General features: G+C 35.3%; 2 protein-coding genes and 1 pseudogene across 2 annotated transcripts; all 3 read left to right on the top strand.

Annotated features, from left to right (window-relative positions):
- Positions 1-322: 322 nt before the first annotated feature.
- On the top strand, positions 323-2,797 carry LOC126800818 (aquaporin PIP2-1-like; annotated as a pseudogene).
- A 5,406-nt stretch (positions 2,798-8,203) lies between these two features.
- On the top strand, positions 8,204-9,712 carry LOC126800847 (aquaporin PIP2-1-like). The gene is made up of 4 exons (XM_050528262.1): positions 8,204-8,540; positions 8,762-9,057; positions 9,155-9,295; positions 9,419-9,712. The coding sequence occupies exons 1-4, from the start codon at positions 8,243-8,245 to the stop codon at positions 9,536-9,538; spliced, it is 855 nt and encodes a 284-aa protein (XP_050384219.1). The 5' UTR covers positions 8,204-8,242; the 3' UTR covers positions 9,539-9,712.
- Positions 9,713-11,553: 1,841 nt separating this feature from the next.
- LOC126796806 (vegetative cell wall protein gp1-like) lies at positions 11,554-12,156 on the top strand. The gene has a single exon (XM_050523530.1). It carries the CDS (start codon positions 11,554-11,556, stop codon positions 12,154-12,156), a length of 603 nt encoding a protein of 200 aa, XP_050379487.1.
- Positions 12,157-18,797: the final 6,641 nt, after the last annotated feature.

Here is an 18,797-nt window from a genome sequence, read left to right as displayed (position 1 = left end):
GAATTGAACTGAATTTTCGGTAAATTAACTTTCAGCTCAGCTGAGCCGTATCGATAATACATATTCGGCTCGGCTACGATATTCATATATGTATATCATCGGCATACCGAACCGACGGAATATATCATATTTTTTAAAAGAAGTAGGATTGGAACCCCTACCATTTCATACGGAGCTTGCTCTCCTGACCACTAGAGCAACCTCTTTACTTGTCATATATACTACAAACAATATATTTATTACTTCTTTTTCGTTTGATATAATTAAAACACAGAACCAAACCCCACTAAGGGTTTCATTCGACACTCCCTCACCTCATTCACTCTCTTCAACGCCTCCATCCCCAAAATAATAGGGTTGGCATTTTGGATCGAGATATCACATCTTCTCTCATCCAACGCAGAACCCTCTGCATTCTTCTCTTCTCTCTTCCGGTTCATCTTCTTCTTTACACCTTCAATCTTCCCTTTCTTTCTTCTGGGAATTGGATTTATAACCTTTATCAGGTTCTTTGTTCTCCCTTCTTTGTCTTCCTCCTCTCCCTCCTCCACTGGTGATTTTGGATTTGAAATCTCATCCAAGAAGTCAAAAATTATTATGCTTTTCATCTATGAGTCTTCAATCTTTACAAACACCAATTGCTTTCTATAAATTTTGAATCTTTACATGCAATTTTTGATGAAAAGCATCATCTATATTTCAGATCGGCTATGTGTTTGGAGATTTGAGCTTCGCAACTTCCGTCGGTTGCCGACCGATACCGACCGATATATCGGTTGCCGATTTATCAGTTTGCCGACTACGTCGGATCGGCTTCGGTTTCAGAATTTTCATACCGACGAAGATCGGTTCGGCTTCGGTTAAGGAAAATATGCCTCGGTTGGTTCGGTAATCCAGCCCTAGTTATAAACCCCCAACTCCCCTCTCTTTCTCATCACAAACACCAACAATTTTTCTAGCTAATCAAACACTACATCAATCTTTCTCAGCTCTTTCTCTAGCTTCCTTTCTCTAGTTCTACCTCCACTAAGCGAAGAGCCATGAGTAGGTACATTGAAGTTGGAGCGCAAGAAGGGTTTACTGCCAAGGACTACTACGAGTCTACGACCCACCGCCGACACCATTGATCGATCCAGAGGAGTTTGGAAAATGGTCCTTCTACAGAGCTATTATAGCTGAGTTCATCGCTACCCTTCTGTTCCTGTACATCACTGTGATCGGATACAAGAGCCAGAGCGACACTCTCAAAGGTGGAGACCAATGTGGTGGCCAATGTGGTGGTGTTGGCATCCTTGGCATTTCATGGGCCTTTGGGGGCATGATCTTTGTCCTTGTTTACTGCATTGTAGGAATCTCTGGTGGGTTAACTACTTAACGTCATCCCTTTTCAATCTTAAACCTTCTAGAACCAAACCTTGCTGACAATGTTTGAACAAATTAATGCATGCAGGAGGGCACATAAACCCAGCTGTCACATTTGGGTTGTTTTTGGCTAGAAAGGTGTCACTACCAAGAGCTGTATTGTATATTGTGGCTCAATCCTTGGGAGCAATATGTGGGTGTGCGCTTGTCAAATTGCTCCAGAGTGCTTTATACACAAACTATGGTGGTGGAGCTAATGGCCTAGTTGATGTATACATCAAAGGCACTGGTTTGGCTGCTGAGATCATCGACACCTTTGTTCTTGTCTACATTGTCTTCTCTGCCACTGATCCTAAGAGAAATGCAAGGGACTCCCACGTCCCAGTAAGTACCTAAAGTATTTATTCAATTGATTTAGTTACTTGAAGAAAGAAGATTGGTCTTGATCTGTGTTTGTGTTTTATTGATGAAAGGTATTGGCACCACTGCCAATTGGGTTTGCTGTGTTCATGGTTCACCTCGCACAATCCCAATCACCGGGACTGGGATCAATCCAGCTCGAAGTTTTGGAGTTGCAGTTATGTACAACAATGAGAAAGCTTGGGATGATGCCACTTAGTCCCTTACCCCTAGCCTCTTGATTTCACCAGCAAAGTAATTCTACAAGTTTGCTTTACTCATGTGCTATGCTGATCGATTTGTATTTTTTTCTGATGATTGTTTCAATGGATCTTCTGGGTTGGTGATAAGAGCATATAATGCGACGTTCTTAACATGTTATCTCTCTCATTTAGTTAATTATTCTCTTAATAATGTCTATGTTAACTTAGTTTATTGTTTTTAGGTTCATTGGAGCAAAATAAGATGAAGATGTGTTTAAAGAAGCAAAAAGAGCAATAAAACCCTAAATCAGGATTATGCCTCTGCAGAACAGTCAACTTCGACGAACTATAGCGGGCAATCTACATGGAGGAAATTTATTTTATAATATCTCGATGAAAAACTCTAGGAGTCTATTTTCTAGATCCATTGGAATCGCAGCAATATCTATTTTCTGGAGAAAGTTTATCAATTTAGTGAGCAGAGGTTGGTCTGCATGATTTTTTTATTGTGGATCAAAGTTTTATTTTAAGGCACATACCACTCCATAAAGCCTATGGACGAACTGCTAGGGTTTCTTAGCCCCATTTATATTAGAAAAACAGAGGAGACATGAGGGAGAGAATGAAGGGAGGCAAGGGAGACAGAGAGAAAACAGAGAAGAGAAGAAGAGAAAAAGAAGAAAAGGGAGATTCGGGCAACCATATATCAGGAGATCTCTTATCTATCATCAAGTTCTTCTTTCTCCTCCTTTAGTTCCTCTCCCATATATTATTTGATGCTCTTATTCAAGATTACGTGTAACTAAACTCCTTAGTAGTTAGTGGCTAATCAAAGTTTTAGACATGTCTTTAATTTTGAACCCCAATTGATCTATATGATTTCAGATGAGATTTTTTTTACTGATTGTTCATTGATAATTTATTGCATGTTTTTTGGGTCAACACTTTGATGCATGTTTTAGGGTTTATTATCTTGAATGTGTATATGACCAACATATCGTTGCATATTCTATGAGAGATAATAAGTTCTTTGCAGGTACTTGTATAAAGTGATTCCTTGGTAATCTAAGGCTACCGACATTGACTTTAGATTATTTGTTGTTACTCAAACGTTCTTAGATCTTCATGATTTTAGTTATTGTGGTCTAGATACTGACATTTCATAGATCAATTAATTGAGAATATAGTTAAGTCGATACCGACATTTCGCTTAGTATAACAACTAAGAGAATGTAATATGGTTAATGACCTAACGACATTGGCTTAACTATGAGTGCATTTATCTATAATCATTAACATTGTTTTGGGGTGATTTAAGCGTATCTAGTGGTGGAGAGAAGTTCCTACTTCCTAACTATTGTTTTTTTCATATGTACATCCATATTCACTTTTTGATATTTTGTTTTCAACAAGACTTTTGTTTTATTTAATTTTGTTCACCAATTAAATCAACTTCGAACACCCTCGTGTATTTATGCGAATGTTGTAGATAATCATTTTACTAACGCTCTATCTTGCAAAGTACCCTCAATCCCCGACCTATAACGATAGCCCTTACTAACTATTATATTATCATCTACATGGCTTTATTGATGGCCTTAAAAACACTCCATCAGTTGAACCGTTCATTAGTGTTGCCATAGCTGCCGTATATCACCAATACATACTGAGAGCAGGAGCAGCCAAGTCTTTGGGCTCCTTCAGGAGCTCCTCCAACATATAAATACAATCATTTTAAATGAATGCAGTTTCCATATGGTGGGAGGAGACTTCAGAAGTTGGAACCATGTAATTTGTATAGACAATAATAGATCTCTTTGTGGACGAAGGCATTCATTTTAAATGTGCCTACTATTGCATGCAACTCTGTTTTTTTTAATTGTAAAAAAGGCTTGGAACTCAAATGAGTTGGGAAAAATTCCGACTTGGTTACACTTAAATTTTGTGTTTCACCTTCCTTTTCAACCGTTATTGGTTCCACGGTTCAGCGTTTTTACACCAAATCTACCATTCAGGTTGTTCAACCTTCATAATACAAAATCCATCTCATTTCTTTCAAACAGTGTCACAGTCCCATCTCCTTGTCCTCAAGAATCAAGATATCTAGCATGGATTAGATTTGAACATAGATACAATCATAGGTGGAACCAGAAATGAAATCTTGAGGGGTCGAGATATAAATAAAGTGTACATGATAATGATTTTACATATTTTTATCTTCAAATTGGATGCAATTAGCACACATTAAGTACTACTAAAATGTAAATTAACCTCTTTGATTGTCCTTTACGTGTTGTTGTCCTTGATTAAGGGGGGTTCGGTATTAATTAGCATAAAAGTTCAGCATTTTTATGAGATATATGAAGTGATTATGGAAAGATTTACAAATATAAGGGGGATCCGGACACCTTCATCTAAGAAGGTAGTTCTGCCCCTGGATACAATATAGATATTTGCCAAACATTCAAAATCTAGCATGTCATTATGTGTTTGATTAATGGTTTATTATATGCCTCATCATTAAGCCCGCAGATCAAGTGGGCTGATGGAGGCTCGCAAGCCCGATGTGCATAAAGCCCGGCCCGGTAGGTAGAGGGACAAGCTTGGTTTAGGGGTGAGAAACCCGGCCGGGCCCTTAGGCCCGGTCCGCCAAAAGTCCATCGAACCCAACTCGCAAAAGCCTGCCGAGCCCGGCCCGTGAAAGCCCATAAATTTATGATATATAAACATATAGTTATATATAAATAATATCAATATATATTATGCTAATATGCTAAATAATAAATATTTATATATACAAATAATACTGCTATGATAAATATTAGTATATATCTCTATTAATCAAGTAAATTTCTCATAATTAAAAGAGAAAAAAAGAAAAAGCAAGAATAAAAATTTCAAAGTTGTGACATGTAACTGGTGCATATTTGGAATACATACATATTTGCCTTAATCACTACTAATTACAATTCATTTTCTCAAAAAGAGGATGATTTTGTGTGCGATGCCAATTAGGTACACAAATATATATATATATATATATATATATATGTATGTATAATATGCAATAAGATAGATTCTAATATATCGATTAAGGATGGTTTGGTACATTACATGTATATTATATTAACATGCATGAATGTGTGAATCTAAATTTTATTAAAATTTTTGTTGAATTTCAAAATATAATACTATTTTGAATAATCTTAAATTCTAAAGTTAAACATACGTTTCATTTTCAAAGCATTGAATGAGTGTTACAAGCTAATGAATTACTCATATTTATATATATTTATCATGTTCATAATATATATGATGGTATAAAACAAATAAATTATTTATTTATTTGTAACACTGTGATGTTATTATTACCTTTATGAGTTATAATCTTCCACTCCTATGTAATTGGAAAGTATTTAAAATATTTTGTTCAAACATCTATGTAGTAACTGGGAATGACTTTGAACTGATGTAGGCTTATATGGTGCCCTCATGGCCTCATTACCTACAATTTGTATCTTGCGGTTTTTATTTCAATGAAATCATTTAGGCGTGGGGATGAGTCTCCCAAATTTGTCGGGTTCCAAGCCCAAAAAAAAAATTAGTATGATTAGAAATGTATTTATAAACAAAACCGGCCCGCTATTTTTAAAAACGTAATAAAATCTGGTTCGGTCTACTCCAAGCCCGCCATGAATGGGTCGGGCTTGGCCCTGCCCAGCCCGTTGACAAGCCCTAGTTTATTAGGCAAATGTACGTCTTAAAATCAATGTATGATAAAAGTAAGAAAAAAAATGTAAGAGTTTGAACAAGGAAAAAAGATGTTTTCCACCTGTTGTTTGTTCAATTATTGTTGTTTGTTCAATTATAACTCGCACATCTCAAATTATGATATCGAAGGGAAGACTGTAATATTTATGTAATATTTATAATACAAATATTAGTTGGTTTTGTACCAAATATTTTTCTTTGTCTATTCATGTCTAGTTCATATGTTCATGTGTAAATTGAGTAACATCCTATGAAAAAAATATGATATATATATATATATTTTTTTTTGAGGACTATGTTAGCAATGGAAATTCGCATACTTGCGCTGGCGGAAAAAAGCTCGTTGCATATGCCTTGTACGTGGGTTCTTCTGGAAAAGGTACAACTTATTAGGGACATCACACCACATTTCAATCATTCATGTATTGAGTTTCAATTTAAAAGTTTAGTCGACTAAACTAATGAGCTTCGATATTTTTATTTTGTTTTTGTTTGAGCTACGATATCTAGTTAGATTGTATAAGAATGGGTTGTAGTAGGGTTTCTTTATTAAGAATCAACCTTTTGGTTTGTCCTTTCAATTAGGCCAAAGACCTTCTAGAATGAGGGCTAGGCCTCTCAATTGGCCTTCAGTTTCTTTCTCGTTTTTAATTAACTATAGAGAGGCTTTTGTCCTTGTTCCTAATCTTCTTTGTATTTGCTAATCTCATCTCCACAAATGTTATTTTACGCTCTAATTTTTTTTAAAAAAGTAGCGAACAATAAACATATTTGAGCAATGTTATAGTAAAAAAATAAACAACAGACGACGCGTGGCTTCTAACCAGCCACTACTTTTTTTTATAGTTTTAGGTCGGAATTGAGTTTGTCTTATCTTGTTCATTATAGGCCTATTATAGCATAGGATAATGTTGATTAAGACATAAATTCTGATTAAAGTGATTAATGTAAGAACAATGATTGCAGCGAAATGTGGCCGGTTGTGAGTGATTGGGAGGGTGATGCTGGTCTGAGTTGGAATTTGAATATGGGGCGGTGGTGATGTACCTTTTTTTTTGGAAATGGTGGTGATGTACCTTAAACTAGTGTCTTAATTAAGAAATTCTTCTACTAATATACGCAACTTTTTTGGGGTTTGCAGGGAAATTTTATGAACTGGTAAAAAAAAAAACGTTTTTTGATAATTTTAAGAGCCACTACCCCCACTCAATTTTAAGTTTTTTTTTTCTACATATTAATTTAAAAGTCCCTCGAAAATTCAATTTTTGATAATTGATGAGTGCAATACTTCAACTTTCTCATTTATTTTATAATATAAGAGAAATTTTCTATATTATTAAATCAGATTGTTCACAGAAAAAATCCAAAATCTTATACTTTTCTCATTTTGTTTATGTTGAATTATTTTGTTTTAATGTTTACTAGTTTAGTTTTTTTATTCATGACTTATTCAATAGATAAATTGTTATGTTTATTTAAATTTGTAGTTGTGAGACGAAGAAATTTTATAAATGAACATCAGACCAAATATCATTTTCTCTTATATAGAATGAAATATCAAAACCGAAGCATGCAGAGATTAATTTGAAAGAGCTTCATTCTAATGACAAATATCGATATTTAATTTAAGGATAGTAGAGTTAAAAAAAAAAATTGCGCTTCGCCTAAATAAAAGTAATTTTTTTGCCCCCACTCATATAACTTCCTAGTTCGGCCACTGCCAAAATAGATCTTTAATTAATTACAGCTACAAATTAGACTGCTCGCTCATTTTTAAATTAGTTTATGTTTTGAACTTTTGATGATCATCTTGAATTTAGATGTTTTTGTTCCCGTCATGTTTGAGTTTAAGTTGAGATCAACTCGCGGTAGAGTTGGAGATTTATTTGACGTGGTGTAATTCATGATGTTTTTAAGTAATCATGTTATGAAAATTGTTTTTTAGCTTCGACCTATCTCATTTCCTACCGATGTCGAGTAATATATGGAAATTATAGTAATCACAGCTCAGATGAGTCTGACGAAACCAATAGGGTTACATTATCTTCAAAAAGAAAAAAAGAACTTGCATTATACAAGGTGAGAAAATTCTAACATGCAGATCTGCACACTATGCAGATCAATTTTTATGTGTGTGAAAAAAAAAAGACAAAAAATAGAAAAAGAAATGTAATGAAAATCATAAGATTTAATTTTATGAAAATTAAATAATGATGATTTGATCCGCATGATGATGTGATGCTGTGATAGACGAATCCACAAGGTGGGTCACTGAAAGAGAAAAGCAAACAAAATTTGTGGAATTTGAAGGCTTGGACGGCCAACTCACAAGTTTAATAATCCTAACTCCACTTTCACTCAAATCCAAAAGAACACTCCCATATAAACCGCTCAGCTCTCCCCTCTTTCTCATCACAAACACCGAGTATCTATTTCAAAGCCAGCACAGCACCCACTCACTATAGTCACTTCCTGTCTTCATCTGTCAAGTAAGCTTGATTATAGCCATGGGCAAGGACATTGAAGTAGGTGGTTTTGCGGCCAAGGACTACCAGGACCCACCGCCAACACCATTGATCGATCCGGAGGAGTTCGGAAAATGGTCATTTTACAGAGCCATCATTGCAGAGTTCATTGCTACCCTTTTGTTCTTGTACATCACTGTGCTCACAGTGATTGGATACAAGAGCCAGAGTGACACTCTCAAAGGTGGAGACCAATGTGGTGGTGTTGGCATTTTAGGCATTGCTTGGGCCTTTGGTGGCATGATCTTTGTCCTTGTTTACTGCACTGCTGGAATCTCAGGTGAGATATCCTCTTAATTAACGAAATCTCCAATTTATAACTCAGCCTTCTTGATGTACGTAGTTAACTAATTATGGGGGAGCTTAAGTTCAACATGCATGCATGTTATCATTTATCAAATTATAATTGAAGTATTTCATAAAGGAGAGAGTGAGGCTGCTTCTGAATGTTAGGGTTTAACAATTATCTGATAAGTACTTCACCTGTAATAATTTATGCAGGAGGGCACATAAACCCTGCAGTGACTTTCGGGCTGTTTTTGGCAAGGAAGGTGTCACTACCGAGAGCTGTATTGTATATTGTGGCTCAATGCTTGGGAGCAATATGCGGGTGTGGACTTGTGAAATCATTCCAGAGTGCTTTGTACACTAACTATGGTGGTGGAGCTAATGGCCTAGCTGATGGGTACAACAAAGGCACTGGTTTGGCTGCTGAGATTATTGGCACCTTTGTTCTTGTCTACACTGTCTTCTCTGCCACTGATCCTAAGAGAAATGCAAGGGACTCCCATGTTCCAGTAAGTACCTAAATTAATCTAAATTAATTAGTCAAGGTCCCAAGGAATGAAAATCGATGAACGTGAGTTGCTCAATCTGTGTTTGTGTTTGATCAAGGTATTGGCGCCACTGCCCATTGGGTTTGCTGTTTTCATGGTTCATCTTGCCACAATTCCAATCACTGGCACAGGGATCAACCCAGCTCGAAGTTTTGGAGCTGCAGTGATATACAACAATGAGAAGGCTTGGGATGACCATGTATGCACCTTTAACTTACCCTTACCCTCAAAATTTCAATTGCAAAGGAATTATTTTGCTGGTGATCGACTTAACAGTAATTTATAATTGTGCTGATGATCTTATCTTTCATGATTGTTGCAGTGGATCTTCTGGGTTGGACCCTTTATTGGTGCAGCCATTGCAGCTTTGTACCACCAGAACATATTGAGAGCAGGAGCTGCTAAGTCTGGGGGTTCTTTTAGGAGCTCGTCCAACATATAATTCTATCAAGGAGAATTGAATACATATTATATTAACGTGGCATGGGAGAATAATTCGGAAGTTTGGACTTTGGACCCTGTTATATGTATATTGTTGTGTTTTTTTTAATGAAATGTATATTGTTGTGTTGATATGTCACTTTGTGAACAAATTAAGGCACTCGTTTTAAATGTGCCACCCGAGTTTACGTTGCATTCTACTATGTTTTTAAGGCTCTTTCTATTTTTCTATAAAAAAAACAAAAAGCTCTTTCTATCTTTGAGATTTGTTATATTGTGAATTCATGTTGTTTACTAAGAAATGTATGATGTAATTGGGCATGCGTCTGTTTAATTGCCTAAATTAGCATAATGGAATTAACAATATTACTTTGTGAACTTTTACCAATGATGCACTATGTTGCTCCGTCTCAGGAATATATGCATATGAGTAATGAGATGTGTACCATTGTAGATATATAATGATGATGATCAGGGAGACTATAAATTTTGAATTGGTTTAGTTAATAAGTACACCTAGATCGACATTTCGACGTAATGATTCTTGCATTATTTAAATTTTTTTGCACATTTGTTTGAGCCTAAAATAATACTCCGGTATTATTTATATCCTTTAGACTTGTGGACCGGTTATTTGAGAAAAATCTATCGAAAAACAAGATTACATTCCTTATTGGAATAGATTTCGGGACTGATGCTGTATAGAATCTGAGTTGAATAAGGAAGGTGAATCCAAATCAACTAAGATGTTCTTAAGACTTGATCCGCAAGAAAGAACAATCTGTATTCTCTATATAAAGGGGTTGAATGTGCAAAATTGAAGACACACACAACGTCAAACAAACTATCGCGTAACCGCATAGTCCAGTCTTCTCACGGAGCAAAAGTCTGATTCACTTCGGCAAACCAAGTCTCCCATCAGAGCGGAGCTACCCAGATGTACGCCTCACACTGCATGTAGCAACAAGTTCGATTAGCTTTGGCAACCAGAGTCAAGTCCATCGAGTCGCTAGCCTAGTTTCTAGCAAACACAAAAGTCTGCACTAGTCAGCAATTCCCTACAGCAAAAGAGTCCCGCTATCAACGACACATTATAAGCTCTGCTTTTCCCCAAGCGGTCTAAAGTAAGATCGGTCATCTATTTGAGGTGGAGTGAAAGGTACCTAGCAACTCCGGTTGTGTATAGGTCATTCGAACTTCAACGGTTTATCAGCAACTGCGGAACAATCGTTCGAGAAGAAGACAGTACGTGAGCGCAATCATCATCAACAAGCAAGAGTTGTACCTAACTCAAAGGTACTGGCACGCCAAACAACAACACAGAACGAAGGTTAGAACCATCTAGGGTTCAAAACCTGGACTTGCTGATTGTTCCCTGAGGAAATCTTTTTCCCAGCTCGAACAACATTACAGATGTATTTTTTTTACATCATTTGCTTTTCTTTTGCTTATCTAGATGTATTTTTGACATTAAATCGTTGTGACTTTTATATTTAATAAATTATTTAACGTTTTTGATTAAAAAAAGAAAGATTTTATGGCTACCCGCCTTTTACTAAAAAAACAAATAAAATTGAATCTCAATCTTACAAATTCCTTTCAATTTTTAACGCCATTAATTATACAAAAGGTCCCGTTCGCACCTTCAATTTTCCTCCATTATTAGCATTCACCTCCTTCATTAAGATCTCAAATCAAACATTAATATTAAGTGATAAATACTCTCCATGCAACCCTTTCACCATTTTCATAGTCAGAATTTGAATTTCTGACTAAACCATTTCCCACCAATTAACACATTTTAAATCCATGACATTGCTACCTGAATCTCTCAATTCATCACCTTTATTTTAGAAACTCTTCTTCATCATTCAGCCATAGTGTATTTCTTTCTAAGCCACATTCAATTAAACAGCAAAATCTTCTACACCATGGCAGTCGATCGAGCTCTCCAAGATATGTTTCTGCATCATTACACTGTTCTTTGTAACAACGGCATCATCATCAAACGACACAATGCCGGCAGACATTGAGATTCCGATCTCTTCTGCATCTCCATCTCCTTATTCCGAGCCTCCTGAAAGTGGTGGAGTAGATTCTCCGGTCCCTTCAGATAATGCATCGGAATATTCTCCGCCACCACAGCCTTATATCGATGCCCCAGCCCCTGAAAAAGAAGCAGAGCAGCTTAATATCTCTCCAGACTACTCTCCATCCCCTGCTCCTTACTTCACCCAATACCCTTCTCCACCCCCTTACGTTGAAGTTGAGGCTCCAGAAGTCTACGAGGCTTACACTCCAACTCTAGCACCAGCACCTGAACCATCTTCTGTGTTCGGATCCGAGCCATTGTCGGATACTGACCCTGGTTCTCCTGATTCTGAAATGGCTCCTGACCCTACTGTATTGCCGTCCAACTATAGAGCAGAGGACGATAGTATTGATTTTGACGACGAGTATTATAGTTCGGAGCAGAGTAAGAACAGGGTAACAATGGTTGGTTTTGTGCTTGGTGCTGTCTGTGTGGTTGGATTGGCGGGTATTCTGTTCAATAAGAAGAAAAATAACAAGTCAAACGCAGAGTATGATTACGAATTGGCTAAGAGAGAGGATCTCTGAGACCTTATTCTGCCTCCCAGAATTCTCTATATATCGTTAGATCCCTTTATCATTATCAAGTTTGCATTGCATTACAGTACTGCTCACGCTTCGAATGTTAGGAACGTTGTATCAACTACTGCAAATTAAATTGCATATTATTAGTGAATGAATTACAACATATGGTTAGCCTAAGATTTCTGGTTAGGACTTTCTCCAATTGTCTTAAACGATTTTTTTTTTAAATTAAGAATATGGAATTAATATGGATTGTAAGATAGCCTATGCAGTTTTATTGCATAAAAGAACTAAGGTTATATTTTACATCAATGAACAAGCCTAGAATTTCATATTAAGAGTTATATATATTTACATTCACTTATATTTTGATATAATTGATTATGGAATAAGAGTTGGTTAGCATTTGTTTGAATTTGAATTCAAACAGTAAAGTTATTAGGACACAAATTGGATTAAGACAGGAAGTTATTTGACAGTTCTTTGATGGAAGTAGCTGTTGAGTAACTGTCATGAAACTGTCACAGACAGTTATTCATGACAGCAGCCTTTTAAGCCAATTCGATCCCTTCTAGAGAATAAACTGATTCTCATTCATTTTGTCCCATCAAACAAAACTGAGTGTTAAGAAGTGAATCTAGGAGAAGATTGACATGGATTCAAACAACAAAATGTCAAGTTAATAATCTGCTATATGCATTTGATCTTTTATCTGACATAGCTACATGCATAGTTACATAGTTTATATTCGTAGTTACTATGATAGTTATGTATATGCAGAACTTACAGTTGGTATCAGAGCAACTATGCTCAAATATTAGATTGGTGTTCATGTGCAATTTAGTTTTATCAAATGTTTTCTGGGATTATGATATGCATGTCAATGAAGTTTTACGAATCTTCTTCTATACATGAATATTGCTGATATATATGTCTGCAAGAGAAAATATATAAATGATTCAACATACTAATACATGTTTCATGAAATACAAAATGCTACCACATTAGCTATGTATGATTGATACATATATATTAGATTAAGTTACAATCTTTCTGATATAGACTGAAACTAATATATAGTTCAGTGCTAACACATTAGCCAAAGTATATGTTAAGTTGAGAGACCAAGAAAGATCATAAAACATGAAAATTTGGAATGAGATTTGACTGCCATAGCGGTTAAGTCTCTGAACTGAAAATTCTTATTTTAGTTGTATATCATATAGCATTCATGCATTACACCAGAGATAAGTGTATCACACATGATGCCAAAATCTTGAAAATGTTTATGCAGTTCTATTTGTATTATTACATTCATTACAAGTTATTTCTACATCATTTAAGATTTGAGATGTGCATTTGTATATTTAGTATTAAGTAAAATTGAAAATACATATGCAAATAAAGATTTAATATATGACTGATTTAAGTTCAAAATTCATTACAACCATGAATTTTCCTATGAATATCAACCAATATCAAAAGCTCAATGGGTTGAACTATCAGGAATGCAAGGCTGACATAGAACTCAATTTGGCAATGCTGGACATTGATCAAGTAATGAAGCAAGATCCACCCACTGAACCTGCTGCAAATGCTTCTAAGGACCAGAAGGAGAAGTATGAAAAGTGGCTGAAACATAATAAGATGACACTGATTTGTATCAAGAAAAGTATGAATGATGTTGTCAAGGGTGGTATACCAAATTTTGAATATGCTAAGGAGCACTACAACTCAATTGTTGAAAAGTACAAGAGATCTGACAAGGCTAAGCAGAGTAGGCTGATGAACAAACTGACTAGGATGAAATACAATGGCACTGGAAGCATAAGAGAGTACATCATGCATGGAGCAAACCTTGCCGAAAAGTTGAGGGGCCTGAAAATGACTATTGATGAGTCTTTTATGGTAACTTTGCTTCTGAATTCATTCCCTGGTGAATATAGTCATCTCAAAAGCCTCTATAGCACACATGAAGAAAATTGGAGCCTTAATAAGCTAATCTCCATCTGTGTGGAGGAAGAAGAGGACAAGATAAAAAGGGGAAAGGTTGTGAGTATCAATTACGTTGACAAGCCTAAGAAGCATTTTGAAAACAAACATTTTGGAAATAGGAATGGTGCATCAAGTTCTGGCACCAAACATGATCTGAACAAAGACAAATCTGTTGCCATGAATAATGGAGCAATAAAATGCTTCTTCTGTAAGAAGTCTGGTCATTTTAAGAAAGACTGTGAGGGCTTCAAGAACTAGATGAAAAAGAAAGGTACTTTTCTGTTAAAAGATGTCTTTAGTTTAAAGTCTCATGCAAGTGTAAATAAAAGTTCATGGTGGTTTGATACGGGTTCTCCCATTCATATTGTGAATTCTATGCAGAGATTATACAGACAAACAATCCCAAGAAACAATGAAACAAGGATATGCACCGCAAATGGGCAAGGGGTGACCGTTCAAGCTGTAGGAATTGTGAAATTGCTATTTAGGAATAACTATCTATGTATTAGTATTAAATAATGTGTATTGTATTCCCTCAATAAAGAGAAACCTCATATCTGGTTCTCAATTTGTATTGGATAATGCTTGTAGTTTTTCAAGTACTAATGACAATTCTATGTGTTTATATAAAGATTTTGTTTGTTTTGGTACTGCTGATATGATAGATGGTTATTGGCATGTTAATTGTGTCAATATGGCTAGCAAGAGTCATGAAATTTGCCATGTTTCACAAACAGTAGGCATTAAGAGAAAGCATAGTCCAAGTGCATCATCTTTTCTGTGGCATAAGAGGTTAGGACATATTTCAAAATCTAGATTTCAAGAAATGGTCAAACAAAAGATTTTGCCTGCATTAGACTTTACTGATTTTGAAACATGCATTGATTGTTTGAAGGAAAAAATGACAAATAAGAGAAAATTTAATTCTCGAAGGGCCAGTGAATTGTTGGAATTGATTCATACAGATGTTTGTGGTCCATTTCCTGTCCAAACAATATGTGGAAATAGTTACTTTGTGACTTTCATAGATGATTCCTCAAGGTTTTGTTTTCTTTACTTAATGTTTGAAAAATCTAGTGTCATAGATGTTTTCAAAGTTTTCAAAACTGAGGTTGAAAGACAACCATAAAAGTTAATTAAGGTGGTCAGATCAGATCGTGGTGGTGAATATTATGGAAAATATACTGAAAATGGGCAACATAAAGGACCATTTTCCATATATTTAGAACAATGTGGCATTGTTGCTCAATATACAACTTCATATACTCCACAACAAAATGGTGTTTGTGAGAGAAGAAACAGAACTCTCATGGGCATGGTAAGAAGTATGTTTTCAAGATCAAGTTTACCAAGGTTCTTGTGGGAAGAGGCTTTAAAAACAGCCAATTACATTTGCAATAGAACTCCCAGCAAGGCCATCAATAATACCCCTTTTGAAAATTGGAATGGTTATCAGCCAAGTATTAATCATTTACATGTATGGGGATGCAAGGCAGAAGCTAGAGTGTATAATGGGAGAAGGATGATAAACTTGAATGAAGAACTATCTCAGCACATTTTGTTGGATACTCAGAAAAATCAAGGGGCTACAAGTTCTACTGCAAGGAAAGACACAACTAAATTTTTGAGACTCACAGGGCTGCGTTCTTTGATGAATTTTTTGATCCAAATGAAGAGATTTTGGTAGATAATCTAATTGACAATGAGTATTTTGACATGGAGGAATGGTTTGTGTATCCAGAAATTGTGCAGCAACAAGTCACTATGGATGTAACTGATAATCCAGAAACAGTTACAGCCTCAGTTTCGATTGAAGGAATGTAAAATTAAATTCAAGCAGTAGTAAATAAGGAAGCTGTTGCAGAAGATCCAATATTTGGAGATGATTTAATACAGAATAATGAAGTGATTCAAGAGGTAGCAGCTAATGAACCTGTTTTGTTGAGAAGATTAGAAAGAGCAAAAAAGTTTGTTATCCCAGAAGATTATCATTTTTACCTTACTGTTGTTGAATTTGATTTGGGGGAAGAAATTGACCGAATGACAGTGGAAGCTTGAAATTGAGGATGAGCTTTTAAGCATGTCTCAAAATGGAGTTTGGATTTTGGTAAATAGAACTGAAGAGATGAAGCCTATTAGTTGTAAATGGGTCTACAAAACCAAGAAAGATGCAGAAAGCAATATTGAGAGATACAAAGCAAGGCTTGTACCAAAGGGATATAACCAGAAGGAAGGCATAGACTACACTGAAACATTCTCACCTGTTTCTACCAAGGATGCTTTTAGAGTGATGATGGCTCTAGTTTCACATTTTGATCTTGAATTGCACCAGATAGATGTCAAAACATCGTTCTTAAATTGAGATTTGATTGAAGACATACACATGTTACCACCAGATGGTTTTGTGGAGGATGAGAAGAAGGTTTGTAAGTTACAGAAATCAATCTATGGCTTGAAACAAGCATCTAGACAATGGTATCTGAAATTTGATGCAGTAATTGCAAGCTTTGGTTTTGAAGAGAATAAATTAGATGAATGTGTATATTGCAAAATCAGTGGGAGTAACTTTATATTTCTGGTATTATGTGTAGATGATATATTACTAGCTAGTAGTGATGTGGGGTTGTTAAAGGTTACCAAGGATTTTCTAAAGAGAAACTTTGATATGAAGGATATGGGGGAAGCACACTATGTGCTTGGCATAGAGATCAGTAGAGACAGAAAAAGAAATTTGTTGGGTTTGTCACAAAAGAATTACATTGATAAGGTCTTGAAGAGGTTTGGAATGGAGAAGTGCAAATCTGATAAAACACCTATTTTCAAGGGTGATAAATTTCATAAGGGGCAGTGTCCTAAGAATAATTTGGAGAGAAAAAGTATGGAGAATGTACCCTACGCAACCTTAGTTGGTAGTCTTATGTATGCACAAGTGTGCACAAGACCAGATATAAGTTTTGCTGTGAATATGCTTTCAAGATATCAATCGGATGCTGGTGAGGAGCATTGGATTGTAGGAAAGAAGGTACTGAGATATTTAAGAAGATTCATCATGTTTTTCATTAGCTTATTTCAGTCTTTTAATTTATAGTTGCTGCATAATTTAAAGTATACATTCAGTTTCCTTACTTTTATATTATGGAAATATGCAGCAATATCTTAAGCCATCAGGATCAATTGTTTGAAATCGATTATGTTCAGTCAAACAAGATTTTACTAGTGGTAATCCATGTGGTTGAGTTTGCTGAAATGTATTTATAAGAGACTGATATTTTATCAAACTATCATGTTCTTTTATAGTTTATTATAGTTAAATTTAATTGACAGGGTTTTGGAGCATATGCAAACTTGTATGATATTCAAGCGCGCACTTAAGTAAGCTTGATTATAGATTGTAAAGTATAATCCTAGTTCAGTGGGAGATTGTAAGATAGCCTATGCAGTTTTACTGCATAAAAGAACTAAGGTTATATTTTACATCAATGAACAAGCTTAGAATTTTATATTAAGAGTTATATATATTTACCTTTACTTATATTTTGATATAATCGATTATGTAATAAGAGTTGGTTAGCATTTGTTTGAATTTGAATTCAAACAGTAAAGTCATTAGGACACAGATTGGATTAAGACATGAAGTTATTTGACAGTTTTTTTATGGAAGTAGCTGTTGAGTAACTGTCATGAAACTGTCACAGACAGTTATTCATGACAGCAGTCTTTTAAGCCAATTTGATCACTTCTAGAGCATAAACTGATTCTCATTCATTTTGTCCCATCAAACAAAACTGAAAGTGTTAAGAAGTGAATCTAGGAGAAGATCGACATAGATTCAAACAACAAAATGTCAAGTCAGTAATCTGATATATGCATTTGATCTTTTATCTGACATAGCTACATGCATAATTACATAGTTTATATTCGTAGTTACTGTGATAGTTATGTATATGCAGAACTTACAGTTGACAACCCCAGCAAATTTCTTTTTCTAGCCATTATGATATAGCTAACGATCAACATACATCACAATGCACATTATGATATAGCCAATTAGGTATATCATTGACCCAAACATGAAAGTCGAGAACCATAAGCGTATTCCTAAAATGATTTTGAGACGAATAATACTGACAGTGAACAATTAATCAAGTAACTTGAGATATAAATCAAGCCTTGACGACGTATATACTGATTCAAATGAATCAACTTTCTGCAATTGTTTCCAACCCTGCATCAATTTTTTTTCCATCCCTTTTAATAACTCGATATAGCCTAATGATACATGGAAACACACCTTTTTTTTAAAACTTGAATGTTATAATTATTTCACCTTCTTGGTCGATTATGTGCTGAGTTGAGGAATTTGCATGAATAATCAAAATCCATTGGCGAAAAAAATTGTCATTGTTTCAGAAAAAAAGAAAAAAGAAAAAGAAAAAAAAGAAACAAAGAAGATGGCACTATGGCAGATGGAGGATTATGTTATACAGAGAGCTTATTCGGCACACGGCTCATGTATATACACAGGGTCGTTGCACACCCACGTGCTAAGCATGTAACTATGGTTGTTGGCTTTTGACAGATATGACTGTCTTCCTCTGAGAAAAGCTGAAGAACACATATGAGCCCATTCATTCTTCTCGGCCATCTCT

Source organism: Argentina anserina, chromosome 6 (assembly GCF_933775445.1).
Source record: "Argentina anserina chromosome 6, drPotAnse1.1, whole genome shotgun sequence".
In the NCBI taxonomy this organism is placed as follows: domain Eukaryota; kingdom Viridiplantae; phylum Streptophyta; class Magnoliopsida; order Rosales; family Rosaceae; genus Argentina; species Argentina anserina.
This window is presented reverse-complemented; position numbering and strand designations above follow the sequence as displayed.